The sequence below is a fragment of the Brassica rapa genome, chromosome A05 (assembly GCF_000309985.2).
Source record: "Brassica rapa cultivar Chiifu-401-42 chromosome A05, CAAS_Brap_v3.01, whole genome shotgun sequence".
Taxonomy (NCBI): Eukaryota; Viridiplantae; Streptophyta; class Magnoliopsida; order Brassicales; family Brassicaceae; genus Brassica; species Brassica rapa.
This window is the reverse complement of record NC_024799.2, coordinates 5745032-5759065: the sequence shown is the minus strand read 5'-3', so window position 1 is coordinate 5759065 and position 14034 is coordinate 5745032. Positions and strand designations below refer to the sequence as shown.

The 14034-nt window shown below is 35.7% G+C and overlaps 3 protein-coding genes across 4 annotated transcripts in view; 2 read left to right on the top strand and 1 right to left on the bottom strand.

Annotated features, from left to right (window-relative positions):
* The window catches only part of LOC117134085, a 905201-nt gene that overhangs the window by 705488 nt on the left and 185679 nt on the right, over positions 1-14034 (bottom strand). The gene's annotated exons all lie outside the window — the stretch shown is intronic.
* On the top strand, positions 1377-3758 carry LOC103867464 (protein NUCLEAR FUSION DEFECTIVE 4). The gene is made up of 3 exons (XM_009145535.2): positions 1377-1841; positions 2249-2672; positions 2774-3758. Exons 1-3 carry the CDS (start codon positions 1377-1379, stop codon positions 3457-3459), a joined length of 1575 nt encoding a protein of 524 aa, XP_009143783.1. The 3' UTR covers positions 3460-3758.
* LOC103867463 (RRP12-like protein) lies at positions 6189-12774 on the top strand. Of its 2 annotated transcripts, none has more exons than XM_033291721.1 (18): positions 6189-6326; positions 6739-7796; positions 7885-8142; positions 8231-8322; positions 8661-8870; positions 8952-9356; positions 9512-9687; positions 9771-9864; positions 9959-10015; positions 10335-10463; positions 10544-10612; positions 10696-10809; positions 10903-11064; positions 11169-11297; positions 11431-11532; positions 11617-11696; positions 11785-11904; positions 11992-12774. In XM_033291721.1, the coding sequence occupies exons 2-18, from the start codon at positions 6779-6781 to the stop codon at positions 12563-12565; spliced, it is 3789 nt and encodes a 1262-aa protein (XP_033147612.1). In that variant the 5' UTR covers positions 6189-6326; positions 6739-6778; the 3' UTR covers positions 12566-12774. The 2 variants fall into 2 exon arrangements, with proteins under 2 accessions (XP_033147612.1, XP_009143782.1); XM_009145534.3 differs by having other exon boundaries at positions 11785-11916.

Here is a 14034-nt window from a genome sequence, read left to right as displayed (position 1 = left end):
TTGATAAAAAAAGTAATATAAATAAATATATTAATATAAATAAAAAATGAAACTTGTTTATTTAGTGATAAATATAAAATATAATTTTGATAAAAATGTGGCTGTAGTTTATGTATTTTATATAAATTATTTATTAAGTTATTTATTTTATACGGCACATTCTTATTCGATAAATTTTATAGCAAACAAAATGTTCAGTTTATAAATGATATTTTTAAATATTTTATGAGAAATTGCTTAAATTACCACATTTTAGTACAACTTTCCGTGTTACCTTAGCTACATTTACCTTTAGTTAAAAAAATAAATAGACACTTATAACCATAAAGTTAAGTAATATAGATTTAGAGTTTTGATTTGAGAGGTAAGGTTTTGGAAGGTGGTGAACTTGATCGGGTAAAGTTAAAAAAAAATCTTGTTAAATCTAATTTGCAAAAAAAAAAGACATTTAACACATTCCTCGTTTTGGTGAATTTGATCGCGTTTGATCAATTTTTTGTTTAATTAATATACGGTTTTTAACATAACATAACATGTAACCGGGTAAAAAAACGAGTCACAGTTTAACAGATCTATCTGGTCAAGTTTCAAAACACTAGTCAAAATTAAATATACTAATATTTTATGTATAAATTAATGGATATGATTTTTAAAACAAATATGAGGAATAATATTTGATTGGTAAAATTAAAAATTGTTATTTGAATTAAATCATAAATAACATGTTTACAACTACATTTATAGCATAATAGTTACTTTCAAATATGTGCTAGTTGCGACACTTTCAAAAATAAAAATAGCAAATTAATTTTCAGAAGACAATAATTGTTTTTTTTTCTCTTGAACATAAATGCCTTGTACACAAAACAATATTCTCTTCTCTTGAACATAGTGAGTATTTGTCAAATACGATAGGCAATAGGTGTTAGTGCGGTTTTAATCAATTATCAACTACGTAAGAGGTAAATTTAACATTCGCGTTTTTGCTTTTTCATTTTTAAAAACCGCACACCTTTCTGAAAATTTGTTGATTGGTGACTCAAGATCGTTTTTGACAATACCGCTTTAAAATACGCACTTCACATTTCACCATTTGTTACTTGAAAAAAAAAAATTGATGCAAAACAATTATTTGTGCCGTCTAGAAATTTCCCGGTCGGATTAAGTTGGGTTTTAGTAAGCGTGCAAGTAAAGTTACTCCGACAATAAGAACTCTTGTTTTTACTGCTTGGTGCAGTCCGGTCTACTTTGGTCTAACCGAACCAATTGAGAATACACATAGTGATCATAATAGAAGCTTTTATGTTTAGAGTTGACTTTAATTTCATTTTAAGACAACATACCATCATTTTGATCGGTTCAAAAAAGTGGGAAAGATGGAGATCGCAAACACAAAATGGGTGGCTGCGACGGCGAGCATGTGGATAGAGAGCTTCATTGGAGCAAGCTACACATTTGGAATCTACTCTTCTCTCCTCAAGTCATCCCAATCTTATGACCAATCTACACTTGACACCGTCTCCGTCTACAAAGACATCGGGGCAAACGCAGGCATCCTCTCCGGCCTTTTTTACACGGCGGTTGCAAGCGGCAGAAGCGGTAACGGTCGCTTCTTTAGTGGGCCATGGCTGGTTATATTTGTTGGGCTGCTCCAATGGTTCGTGGGGTATGGTTTCATATGGATGGCTGCATCCGGAGTGGTTGAACCGCCTCCGGTGGCTGTGATGTGTTTGTTCATGTTCTTCGCCGGTCATTGTCAGCCTTTCTTTAATACGGCGATTGTTGTCACCGCCATCCGTAACTTCTCCGACTATGGAGGGACCGCCGTTGGTATTATGAAGGTAGGACAATTATTAACGTTTATGACTAGCAGAATAAAATAAGTAGTAGTATTCATTGGTTTACTATTGATACATGATATTGAACAGGTATGCTAATGTTATTATATTAGAAAAAAGCGAAAAATATAGAACTTTCGTTCCTTTTTAAATACTAACGTTACTAGCTGGATAAAGGAACAAGTAGATATATCAAATGATGATCTTTCTACGACCGATCTATATTCATATATATAGAGTTACACAATGTAATTACTAATCCATACTATACAAAGGGTTTTGATCAATGATCAATGGATATATAAAATATATTAGTTACTATGGTAAGAACAAATATATTGATGAGTTTTGTACCCTTAAGGAAATTGAATCACATAATAATTATGTGTTATGTTTTAACTTAATTTTAGGGTTATCTTGGGCTAAGTGGAGCAATTCTTGTTCAAATGTACCACATTTTCTGTGAAGGTGACCCAGCGAATTACCTTCTTCTCTTGGCCGTAGTTCCATCAATTTTCATTTTGACAATGATGCCCTTCGTAAGGGCGTACGACACAGTCGTCCCTGGCCACAAGAAATACTTGAACGGTCTCTCCTCCATCTCCTTGATCGTTGTCACCTATCTTATGGTCGTCATATTGGTTGAAAATGTTATCGGAATGCCAAGGTCCATGAAAATATGCTCTTTCACTCTTTTAGTTCTCTTGCTCGTCTCTCCTCTCTTGGTCACAGTTAGAGCACATCGTGAAGAGAAAGAGAGACTCCTGTCTTTGGATTTTCCGGTTACCGAGAGATCTACCTTGCTTGACACTCCTAAGCCCAACACTTCGAATGGTAAGGATTAGTTTTGGTTCTGATGTAGTGGCAAATGATATGTTAGTTTTTTTTTGTTAGTGATTGACTGATTGTCCTAATACATTTCAATTAACGGACAGATGTTGATGTTGTCATGACCAATGACATGAACGTCCTGGAAGCAATACGTACAATCAACTTCTGGCTTCTATTCCTGGCGATGATATGTGGAATGGGATCAGGGCTCGCCACGATAAACAACATCAGACAGGTGGGCGAGTCACTTCGCTACTCTACGGTTCAGCTCAATTCTTTGGTGTCTCTTTGGAGCATATGGAGCTTCCTAGGCCGGTTTGGGGCAGGTTACATCTCAGACGCATATTTACATAGTCATGGCTGGCCAAGACCGGCTTTCATAACCATAAGTCTAGTCATAATGGCTTTAGGTCATATTGTCATGGCCTCTGGTTTACTAGGAAGCCTATATATCGGTTCCTTGTTGGTTGGGTTAGCGTACGGCTCACAATGGGCACTCATGCCGACTATAACCTCTGAAATATTTGGGATTCTTCATATGGGAACTATATTCTATACAATTGGGATAGCTAGTCCCGTAGGTTCTTATATTTTCTCAGTGAAGGTAATAGGCTACTTTTACGACAAGGTAGCTTCTGCGGATCATTCTTGTTATGGGAGTCACTGTTTTAGGACTTCATTTGTGATAATGGCGATCATGTCAGTGCTTGGATCTCTTATTTCTTTTGTGTTGTTCCTCCGCACAAAGAAGTTTTATGCAACGCTTGTGGCCAAGAGGATCTTGAAGTGATTAATTCTTGAAGCTAGGGTCTGGACTCTGGATTGTGACTATTTTTTGGCATTTTCCCTTACATTTCAAAGATCATTTTAAAAATGTGTGTTATGGATTGTTTGGAAGCAATCAAAAGGTGAGTAATAATCAGAAGAATGATCATCTATAACCTTACAAATTACATCAACAGCCATTTGATAAACTTAGAGATTATTATTCAATTAAAATATAGGGTTAAACTAATTTGTGCTTACTAAATATTTTTCAGTTCTGCATACATTTTAATTTCCAATAAGCTGAATTATTTTACGTGCGAATTAATTATCTAGTTAATTATGTGTTTGCCTGTCGTAATGCTGGTTATATAATACAACTAGGTTAAGATCCGCGCCTTGCGCGGAATGAACATTATATATATAAATTATTTTATATATTATATGTTTATAGCATATTATGAAATAATAAATATATATTGAATAATTAAAAAGTCATTATCTACTACTTATATAATTAAATTGGTGCGAACATATAAATAAATTTAATAAATCAAAAAATAATTTTTCTATTTGATATGATGTATAATTAAATTTAAATGATAGTAACATATATATGGTATATGTTAATATTAATATTTATTAGATGATGCTTTTTGCTCATTTTTTTATCATTTGTATTTGTTATAGCAAAAAGTCTAAATTAGTGATAACAAAATTTTCACCGTGGGAATAATGGTTTAAGTAATTTATAATATTTTAAAAAATTAAGTTGTCCGTCAATATTTTTTCAAATTTTTTATCAAAAAAATGTTCAAAGTAAATTTCAAAATTACGATATTTATGTATTTTTATATGGCATATAGTTTAATTTAAAATGATACATATATTTATATATCTTTTATTTTTGATACTTCTTAAATGAGACTTTCAGCTTATATTATTTTTCAGTTATTTGTATCATGTCATAACAAAAGTTATAAATCATAGATCACAAAATCTGAATGTTAAACTTTTAACAGTTTTAGTAATTTATACTCGTTTTTAAAAATTCAAAATATAATATATAAATAATTTTTTTAATTTTTATTATATGGACACTATGATTGTTTAATTTATTTTAATAGCTTAAAATAAAACAAATATAATTATAATACACACTTATTTTTATCAAATCTTTATTATTCAAAATCATTAATTGTCATATATACTTTAGCCACATTAGGCAATTCCGTAATCTTATTTAAGGAAATAATGAATCACATTAATAATGTATTTATTGTAGTTTAATAAAAAGCTTATTATATATTTAAATGGACCAACCTATTTCTCTAAGGATTCTAAGAATCATTCTAGTGATGACATGTGGCTACAAAAAAATGTTGCAATGCTTCTCAAATAATATATAGGGGATAGTCAGGCCTGACAATTATACAACTCAGCTTGTCTAATAAACGTGTCCAGAGAGTCAGGAGCTCAAGGCTAATAATACCCTTTAGATCTCGCAAGAGTAGTATATCAACTAAACAGCTTGATTGTAAAATTAATTCTTTTATTCAGTCTCGACGATCACGATGTCCAAAGAACAATTGAACACTTCTTATCTTCATTCAACTTCCAATTTTTTACATCATCCAGAGCTGAGATTTCCTTATACAACAGTTGGGTAGTGTAAAGCAAAATTGATAGAGAGATATGGACAGTGTAAACACGTTGTAGACTCTCAGTTTGATGTATAAAATAGTTGACGGTTTTACATTATTCAATAACTAATAGGAGAGAGTAAGAAAAAATATGGAAGAGTAAATACGTTGTAAACTCTAGGCCTCTGGTTTACGACACATCCTCTATTTTAGATCTGTTTTTTTAATCGGTATGCGTTGTGAACAAACACGAACAATCATAAAGAAATCAAAATCAATTAGGGAGAAAATATGATTGAAAAAATATATGATTGAAGCAAAACCTGTTTGTAATATATATAGATTTTATGACCAATCATTTACAGTCTATTAAATCCCTATTTATATAACCTCAAAATTTGATATTCATTTTCTATATTTTTTTTTCTACTAGTGATAATTTTTCTAATCTTGACCTTAAATATATACAGTACCAACAAATGTGACAGGAACACTTTGATTTAACTCACTTCAAAATCATTAGTATATAACATAGTGTTCCCAGTGGTTGCTCAAGGCGACAATCACATCAGAGACATTTGATACCAGCCATATGGGAACGATTTACTTCGCGATTTCAATCGCGAGTAGCCCCATCGGATCGCATCTTCTTCTGGTGAAAATGATAGGTTACTTCTATGACAAGGTAGCTTATGAGGATGACAATGTTTGAAGACATCGTTTAAAAGATCATTGGCGTCTGTGGTCTCTTTGGCGCTCTTTGGTTGTTTGACTGACTTGCTTCTGTATTGTTCTTCCCCACAAACAAGTCTTACAAACAACTAGTAGCCTATAGGAGCAAAGTAAATTTATATTTGACATATATATATTATTCGTGACTTAGTTAAAGTAATTTGAATAAGAAACATAACTAATCTATCGGTAAATCCAACATACAACCAACTCAAGAATTTACTTTATAGTGTTTTTAATACTGGATTAACTATGAAGAAAAAGGACGTTTAAATTTAATCGTATAAATCAATGTTATTTAAAGGGAGACCGTATCGGTCCGTTGGACCGGTTAAACCGCAATCTTTTGGTTAAAACCGCTTTAAAATGATAAAACTGGATTAAATATTAAACCGTGGATTAAATTTCGTGAGAGAGAACCCTAAAAGGCTTCTCGTTTCATTGCCGCCAACATCAGACATTCAGACTTCGAGCAGCAACAAACTCCACGAAGGGTCTCCTCCTTCGCTATATCCAGGTTAGAATCTCGAATAACTTTATCCTCCTCTCCTCCTCCTAATTCTTTCAGTCTAAAGTTCGAAGCTTTACTCGCTTAGTTCATGTTTTCTGAGACCATACATTTAAAAGCTATCTGTGGTCTTGTACAATTTTTTTTGTAGAGTTTTGATCATTACATGCTCCGATGCTTAGTTTCAGTTGTAATGATAATTACCAAGTTTGTTTCAGCTTTTGATTAGTTACAAACACATGATAAAGTTCTCTCTTTTAGTGTTTCACATATCATCAGAATCTCCATCTTACACTTGAACATTACGAACACTGTTTTCAGCTTTTGATTAGTTACAATTGCATTAAAAGGTTCTGTCTTTTTTTTTTTGTTTCTCATCACAATCTCAAACAAAACCTAATAGTTCCTGTTCTATTTGTAGACATTTCCACCTGGACTAGTCAAGTAAACGGAGCCTAGTTATGGAATCATTATGTCTCGGCATTGAAACCAGCTTGTGCCTCACACCTTCAGAACCAGACCTTCCTGTTTCCGGTGATTTTGGGGAGTTCATGCTCTCTCGCTTATCCCAATCCAAACGACCAGACCTTAACCACCTCTGCGCTGTGATCGACGAGCTATCAAAAGCTCTAGCGGAAGGTAACCATAGCCGGACGCCTGTGGCTTACTTCGCCGCCACGTGCAGCTCGCTGGACAGCCTCTTGTCTTCAGACGCTGAACCACCTATGGATGTAGTCCAGCCACATGTTGTCATCCTTTCACTTGTGTTCCCTAAAGTCTCAGCTGGAGTATTGAAGAGGAATGGTTTGGCTTTGCGTCTCGTCCTCAGCGTTCTGCGTCTAAGATCAGTTACACCTGAGTGCTTGATCTCGGCATTGAAGTGTTTAGTTCATCTCCTCACGATGGGGAACGAAGTCTCTGAAGCTCACAGCGTCTTGCTGAATCTTGCAACTCATTCAGATGGAAAGGTAAGAAAGCTAGCAAACTCGTGTCTCCGTGATGTCCTGGAGAAAACTCGTGGTACAAAGGCATGTCAATCAGTGAGTGGAACCATCGCAGAATCGTTCCAGAAACATTTAGATCTCGCTCATAACTCAGAAGCTCGCTCTGCCGAAGGAGCACAGCAAGTGCTTTACCTTCTCAGCACTCTAAAAGAATGCGTGGCCCTGATGTCTAAGAAACATGTAGCTACTGTGATTGAGGGATTTAAGATGCTGATGGTTACGCGAGATGCATTCGTTGCAAGGCCAGTGATAGACTCTTTAAACGCGCTTTGTCTCAATCCAACATCTGAGGTTCCAGTTGAGGCGCTTGTGGAAGTGTTGTATCACGCTGCTGTACTGTTCTCGGCGCCGGAAACATCTGCTGATGCCATGACCTCCACAGCACGTTTGTTTAAAGTTGGGATGGTGAGGGCTTTTTCTCTAAACAGAGATGTTTGCGTGGTTAAGCTTCCTGGTGTGTTCAATGGTCTGAAAGGTATGCTGTTGTATCTCTGCTCCTTCCTGTTTTTTTTTTTTGTCAATGCGGTTTATCTGATTGTTGCCATGATCTTTGCCTTTGGCAGATATTATTGCATCTGAACATGAGGAGGCAATCTTTGCAGCAACAGATGCATTGAAGAGTTTGATATGTTCATGCATTGATGAAAGCTTGATCAGAGAAGGCGTCAACGGAATCCAGAATTCAAAGTTGGATGTAAAGAAGTCTAGTCCAACAGTCATTGAAAAACTGTGTGCAACGGTTGAAAGTTTGCTTGATTACAAGTACCATGCGGTCTGGGACATGGCTTTTCAAGTTGTTTCGACCATGTTCAATAAATTAGGTAATTTTTGTTATTCTGTCTTGTTTCTTTGTAGTTATTTTGAGCAATTGTTTGCTTAGTTGTAATGTGCCGTTCATTTAATTTTCAGGGGAAGAATCTTCATATTTTATGAGGAAGACCCTTGAGGACTTATCAGATATGCAAGATTTACCTGATGAAGGCTTTCCTTATAGGAAGCAGGTAACTGTACCGTTCTACTATTGGATCCTAATGACCATCTGCTCAGGTTCTAGATTGAAGTATAAGTACTTGAGATAGTTATGTCAGTTGTGATCGGATTACAATAGTCTTTAGACTCTTTACCGTTAGGTTATCGACATAGCGAGTTGTGGGAAGCAATAGCATGCTGTGTTTGAAACTATGTGGAAAGATATTGGGCTGTGTTGATTTCTTTTTAAAGTCTCAAAATGCTTAATCTTTTGGGTACACTTCGTGTGGTGATCCTTTTCTACTTCTGTAGAAATGAATGATTCCTGACTGTTTGTTTGACTGGTGTTATCTTTGTTGGCGATCCCCAGTTGCATGAGTGTGTAGGATCGGCCCTTGGTGCTATGGGACCTGAAACATTTCTAAACATTGTGCGTTTAAACCTTGAGGCGAGTGATCTGTCTGAGGTAAACGTTTGGCTCTTCCCAATCCTGAAGCAATACACAGTTGGAGGACGGCTGAGTTTCTTCACAGAGACTATTTTTAGAATGGTCGAAACAATGAGCCATAAAGCTCAACAGGTAATTTCATCTTTACCCGGAGTATAATTTTTTTATCTTATTTTATTGCTCTCTAATGATGCTAATTGTTTTTGATGGCAGCTCAAGCTCCAAGGTCTTACTGCAGCATCTAGGAGTGTGGATTCTCTTGTATACTCATTATGGGCTCTGTTACCTTCATTTTGTAATTATCCTGTGGATACCGCGGAGAGCTTTGAGGATCTGGGGCGAATATTGTGTGGAGCTCTTCAAACGCAGGCTGAAACCCGTGGAGTTATATGCACCAGTTTGAATATTCTAATTCAGCAAAATAAGGATGTTGTGGAGGGTAAGGAAGTACCTGTCAATGATGCAGCAAGTCCTGCGTTGGTTCGAGCTATTACTCGTTATGATTCACACCATGCGGCAGCTAATTTGGAAGTTATGCGGTCGTGTGCTCCTAAATTATTGGATGTTTTGTCGAAGATATTTCATGAATCTGGCAAAGATGATGGCGGTTCTCTTCAGGTAACTAACAATCTTAAAGAGCTCACTAAATGTCACCAAAGTTTGTTCTATTTTTTTTTCTTGTGTGGTTTGTCTCTGTCCCTCTCTAATTAGATATCCTTAACGTTATGAGAGCTTATCAGAGTATTTGATAATTTTTGTTGTCTTACTTTCAGTCTGCGATAGGGAATTTGGCTTCCATAGCGGAGAAAAAGACTGTTTCAAAGCTACTTTTCAAGACATTGCGAGAGCTGTTAATGGCTACGAAAACTGCCATTGCAGAAGATGAAAGTTTTGTTAGTGGGATGGACGTGGATAATGCCGCAGACAAAAATTCTTCTTCAAACCTTAGGTACTGTTATTTCCAAATGTGTTTCTGGTTTTGTTAGTTGCTATTGAGCCAGAGTTGACATTATTGTCTACTTTTTATTCCAGGGCAAGGTTGTTTGATCTGTTAGTTTCTCTTTTGCCTGGTTTGGATGGTCAAGAAGTAGATACCGTATTCAGTTCCTTGAAGCCTGCAATGCAGGTTTGTAAGTTGATTTATTGTGCTGGGTGTGGCTGTGATTCATTACTACGCCAAGATGACTTTAGTATATACTGATGTGGATCTTAAACTGCAGGATCCCAAGGGCCAAATTCAAAAGAAGGCGTACAAAGTTCTTTCAGTTATCTTAAAGGTATTGCTTCCTTTGCCTTAAGATTCCATGCTTAACCATGTCAAGTATATTGATTCCTTTTGTGCGTAATTGACTAATTTTATCCTCGCTTTAGAATCTAAATTTCATTGCTAGGATGCGGTGATTACATTTTGTTTGCACGTCATCAAGATAATATATGCTTGCTTACTTGACGTTCAACAGTAGATGGCTAATAATAAGTAATTACCCCTATACATTGATGCAGTTTCTTTAGGTCCTTCGAAGCCATTAACTTAAGCTTTCGTTTTTAAAATAAATCATTGACTAATGTCTTCGTTATAAATGTTTCTGTGGCCAGAGTTCTGATGGATTTGTTTCAAAGAACCTCGAGGAGTTGCTTGAGCTGATGCACAATATATGCCATGTCTCTGCTAAGCGCCATAAACTTGATTGCTTATACTTCCTGTTAGCTTATGCGTCAAAGACGGTAAGAAGCTAAACCTTGTAGCTTTATGTGTATTTTGACGAAATGCATTACGCTAAATCTGATGTTTTTCCCCCGTACAGGATGATTTAAAGGCGAGAAAGGACATTGTTTCTTCATTTCTACCCGAAGTTATACTTGCCTTAAAGGAGGTACTAAACATTGCTTGAAACTGTTTGTGTTTAAACTAATGATAGTGCAAGAATCATTATTCAGATCTCTGCTGTTTCTGCAGGTAAATAAGAAAACAAGAAGCAGAGCCTATGACGTGCTTGTTCAGATTGGACATGCATACGCAGATGAGGAAAATGGTGGAGACAATGAGAAATTACATGGTTACTTCAATATGGTATGTTTAATCTAATCTTAACAAGTGACAGTAACATTTGTTTTCCCTTTTTGCGTCAAGATTGGTTGTTTACCTCTGCCATAACCGTCACAGGTGGTTGGTTGCTTGGCTGGAGAAAAACCCCAGATGATTAGTGCTGCCGTTAAGGGAGTAGCTCGTTTGACCTATGAGTTTCCCGATCTCATAGCTAGTGCTTACAATTTGCTTCCTTCAACATTTCTTCTCCTTCAGAGGAAAAATAAGGAAATCACAAAAGTGAGTTTATCTATCTTCTCTATAAAGAAGCCACGACTATATGTTGCTGCAAGTTAGCCATTTTCTCTTTCTGAAACTTGGAACCAATCTATTCTGGAAAACAGGCAAATTTAGGTTTGTTAAAGGTGTTGGTGGCTAAATCACCCGTTGAAGGACTACACGCAAACTTAAAGAGCATTGTTGAAGGCTTACTTAAGTGGCCAGAAGGAACCAAAAACCTTTTTAAAGCAAAGGTTTGATTCAAATACCTCTCTTGTAGTATGTTTTTTTCGCAGGCATACATACTAGTTGTGTATATATATAATAAATTAGGATTTGTTTTTGCTGCTTCTTGTCCTATTTTGAAGAGTCATGTTGGTATAATAGGTGAGGCTATTGTTGGAGATGCTAATCAAGAAATGTGGTACTGAGGCTGTCAAGTCTGTGATGCCTGAGGAACATATGAAACTCCTGACAAACATCCGAAAGGTTTGCTAACATTTTTCAAAGTTGTCTAAAATTTCAGTGTCTGGGTAGTGTATACCATACATCTTCTCTTGGTTTTAATCTCAGGTCAAGGAACGTAAAGAGAGGAAATATGCAGCTGGCTCTGAGATGAGTAGATCTCAGCATTCAAAAGAAACTTCATCAAAGTACCTTTCCCAACTCAGTTGACAGATAATCACATAGGAGCTTCTGAGTAGTCAAGTAATGCATGTTCTTCATTTTTTTGTCTTCCAGGGCCAGCCGTTGGAATGATACAAAGATATTTTCTGATTTTGCGGATGAAGACGAGGACAGCGATGGAGACTACATGGATGGGGAATCGAATGGCCGTAGTAAGACGTTGAAATCCAAAGCATCTGCTCTAAGGTTGGTTTTACATTCTCGCAATAATCTTTAGCTTTTGAATATTACACTAGCCAAACTGATGGTGGCGTATTACAGATCCAAGAAACATCCGAGGCAGAGTCATCTCGAAGTTGACGAGTCAGATGATGAACCGCTAGACTTAATGGACCGATACAAAACAAGATCAGCTCTTCGATCAAGCGAGCTTGGCAGAAAACGGAAAGCTGACTCGGATGAAGAAGCAGAGTTTGATGCGGAAGGACGGCTAATCATCTACGAAGGAGAGAGAGCCAAAAGAAAAGAAATCTCTGATGCAGATTCGGATGCCAAGAGCAGGTTCTCTGTAAACACATCGAGGAAGAACCAGAAGAGGCTAAAGATATCAGAGTCTGGATACGCTTACACAGGGAAAGAGTATGCAAGCAAAAAGGCAAGTGGGGATCTCAAGAGGAAAGATAAGCTTGAACCGTATGCGTATTGGCCACTTGACCGCAAGATGATGAGCCGTAGACCAGATCAGAGGGCGGTTGCAGTCAGAGGTATGTCTAGTGTGGTTAAGCTGACGAAGAGGTTGGAAGGTAAGAGCGCTGCGGAAGCACTTGCCACTACTAAGTTCCAAAAGTTCAGGAGTGGTCAGAAGAAACCGGCTGGGAAGAAGAAAAGCAAGTAAGCTTCTCGCAATGTTTTAAGATATAAGAAGAGAAGCTATAGTTTATTCAAAACCACATTTTTGACTGAAACTTTACATACCATTTTGTTCATTTGTTAATTGTAATCAGATCTTGAATTTGTTATTTTTTTCAAAGTTATTATAAACTTCATATACATCAAATTATAAGCATTCCAGTTTGATGATCTGTCAGAATATCATTGTTGTTATATTATATCATTATATTATTAGTCTGAACAAAGATTCATGATTATATCCGCTTGATAACATTTTACAGTTTACAATAAATAATTTTTTTTTGGGCAACACAGTAAATAATTTAAAATGCCGAAAGAAGTAATAATCATTTTTAAAGTATATTAGTTGAGAGCTTGTCTCTGGTTTGGTTGAAAGCTTGTGTCAAAGGCCTGCAAGATGCTAGATTGTCTTTGGTTTTGGGAGTGTTTTCTATAATTAGTTTCAAGTCGTTATATTTTCCCAGTGTCAGTCCAACATTTTCATTTTTTTCTTGACATCCTAATCTCACTTAAAACTTTGTCTTTGTTATTCATGTAAATTTTTTTAATGCCCTATATACAATTAAAATTTTCCTTTAAAATATGACGTCCTAAGCAGTCTATGCTCGGCCCTGTCTTTCCCCTCTTGTTGTGGTATTATATTTCTTTAGTATTAGTTTCACTAGGGCCTTTTCCGGGCTAAGCTCGGATTAATTTTCTATAACACTTTTATAATATTCAGATCTTATGGATTGAAAGACAATTATATGTCTATCAAATACAAAACTTGTTTAATGGTAACTTGAAAACAATATAGTTTACGCCTTTGTTTCTTACAAAGCGGAGATTCTTTGAAGTTACTTTACTTCCTTCACCTGACCTATGAACATAGAGTTCCAGCGTCTTTGTATTCGTATGAATCTATCAAATCTTCTACGTGGCATATTTAATCTTACCATTTATGAATTCTCATGAGGCTGAACTTTAATTATCAAGATTCTTTTAAATAATTATGTTAACAGAGTTGATATACGAATTGAGATGTCTGAGAATGATCCTATTAGAAGTTGAAATATACGAATTGAGATGCCTTTTAAATATGAGACCTTTTTTTTTTGAACAACTTTCTAGATAAGACCAAAATCAAGATTTTAGACAAAAATCAAGATATATATAAAATCAATCCTAATTTGAATATATTATATAGTTTCATGTCTTTGTGTTTAATATTATCTTTGGTTGTTGCTTGTTTTGGTAAATCTAAAGTTTGACTAATTTAATGAAAAAATGGTGCAGATATTGCGTATGTTTGTGAGAATTTGAGTTAAAGAAAGAGTTGGTGGAAATGCCTTCATGCAAACACATATTTCATCTTGATTGTATTCACCTTTGGCTCTGTTCTCACACCACTTGCCCTCTGTCCTCATCTCTTCTACCAAAACCTCTGTGGAGGACGACAACGACCATCCAAAC

Bases quoted from the DNA above. Each gene is read 5' to 3' on its own strand.
- LOC103867464 (XM_009145535.2), top strand. From the start codon at position 1,377: ATGGAGATCGCAAACACAAAATGGGTGGCTGCGACGGCGAGCATGTGG. The intron at 1,842-2,248 runs GTAGGACAATTA...ACTTAATTTTAG, and splicing joins CCGCCGTTGGTATTATGAAG to GGTTATCTTGGGCTAAGTGG. The intron at 2,673-2,773 runs GTAAGGATTAGT...ATTAACGGACAG, and splicing joins TAAGCCCAACACTTCGAATG to ATGTTGATGTTGTCATGACC.
- LOC103867463 (XM_009145534.3), top strand. From the start codon at position 6,779: ATGGAATCATTATGTCTCGGCATTGAAACCAGCTTGTGCCTCACACCT. The intron at 7,797-7,884 runs GTATGCTGTTGT...TGCCTTTGGCAG, and splicing joins TGTGTTCAATGGTCTGAAAG to ATATTATTGCATCTGAACAT. The intron at 10,016-10,334 runs GTATTGCTTCCT...TTCTGTGGCCAG, and splicing joins TTCTTTCAGTTATCTTAAAG to AGTTCTGATGGATTTGTTTC.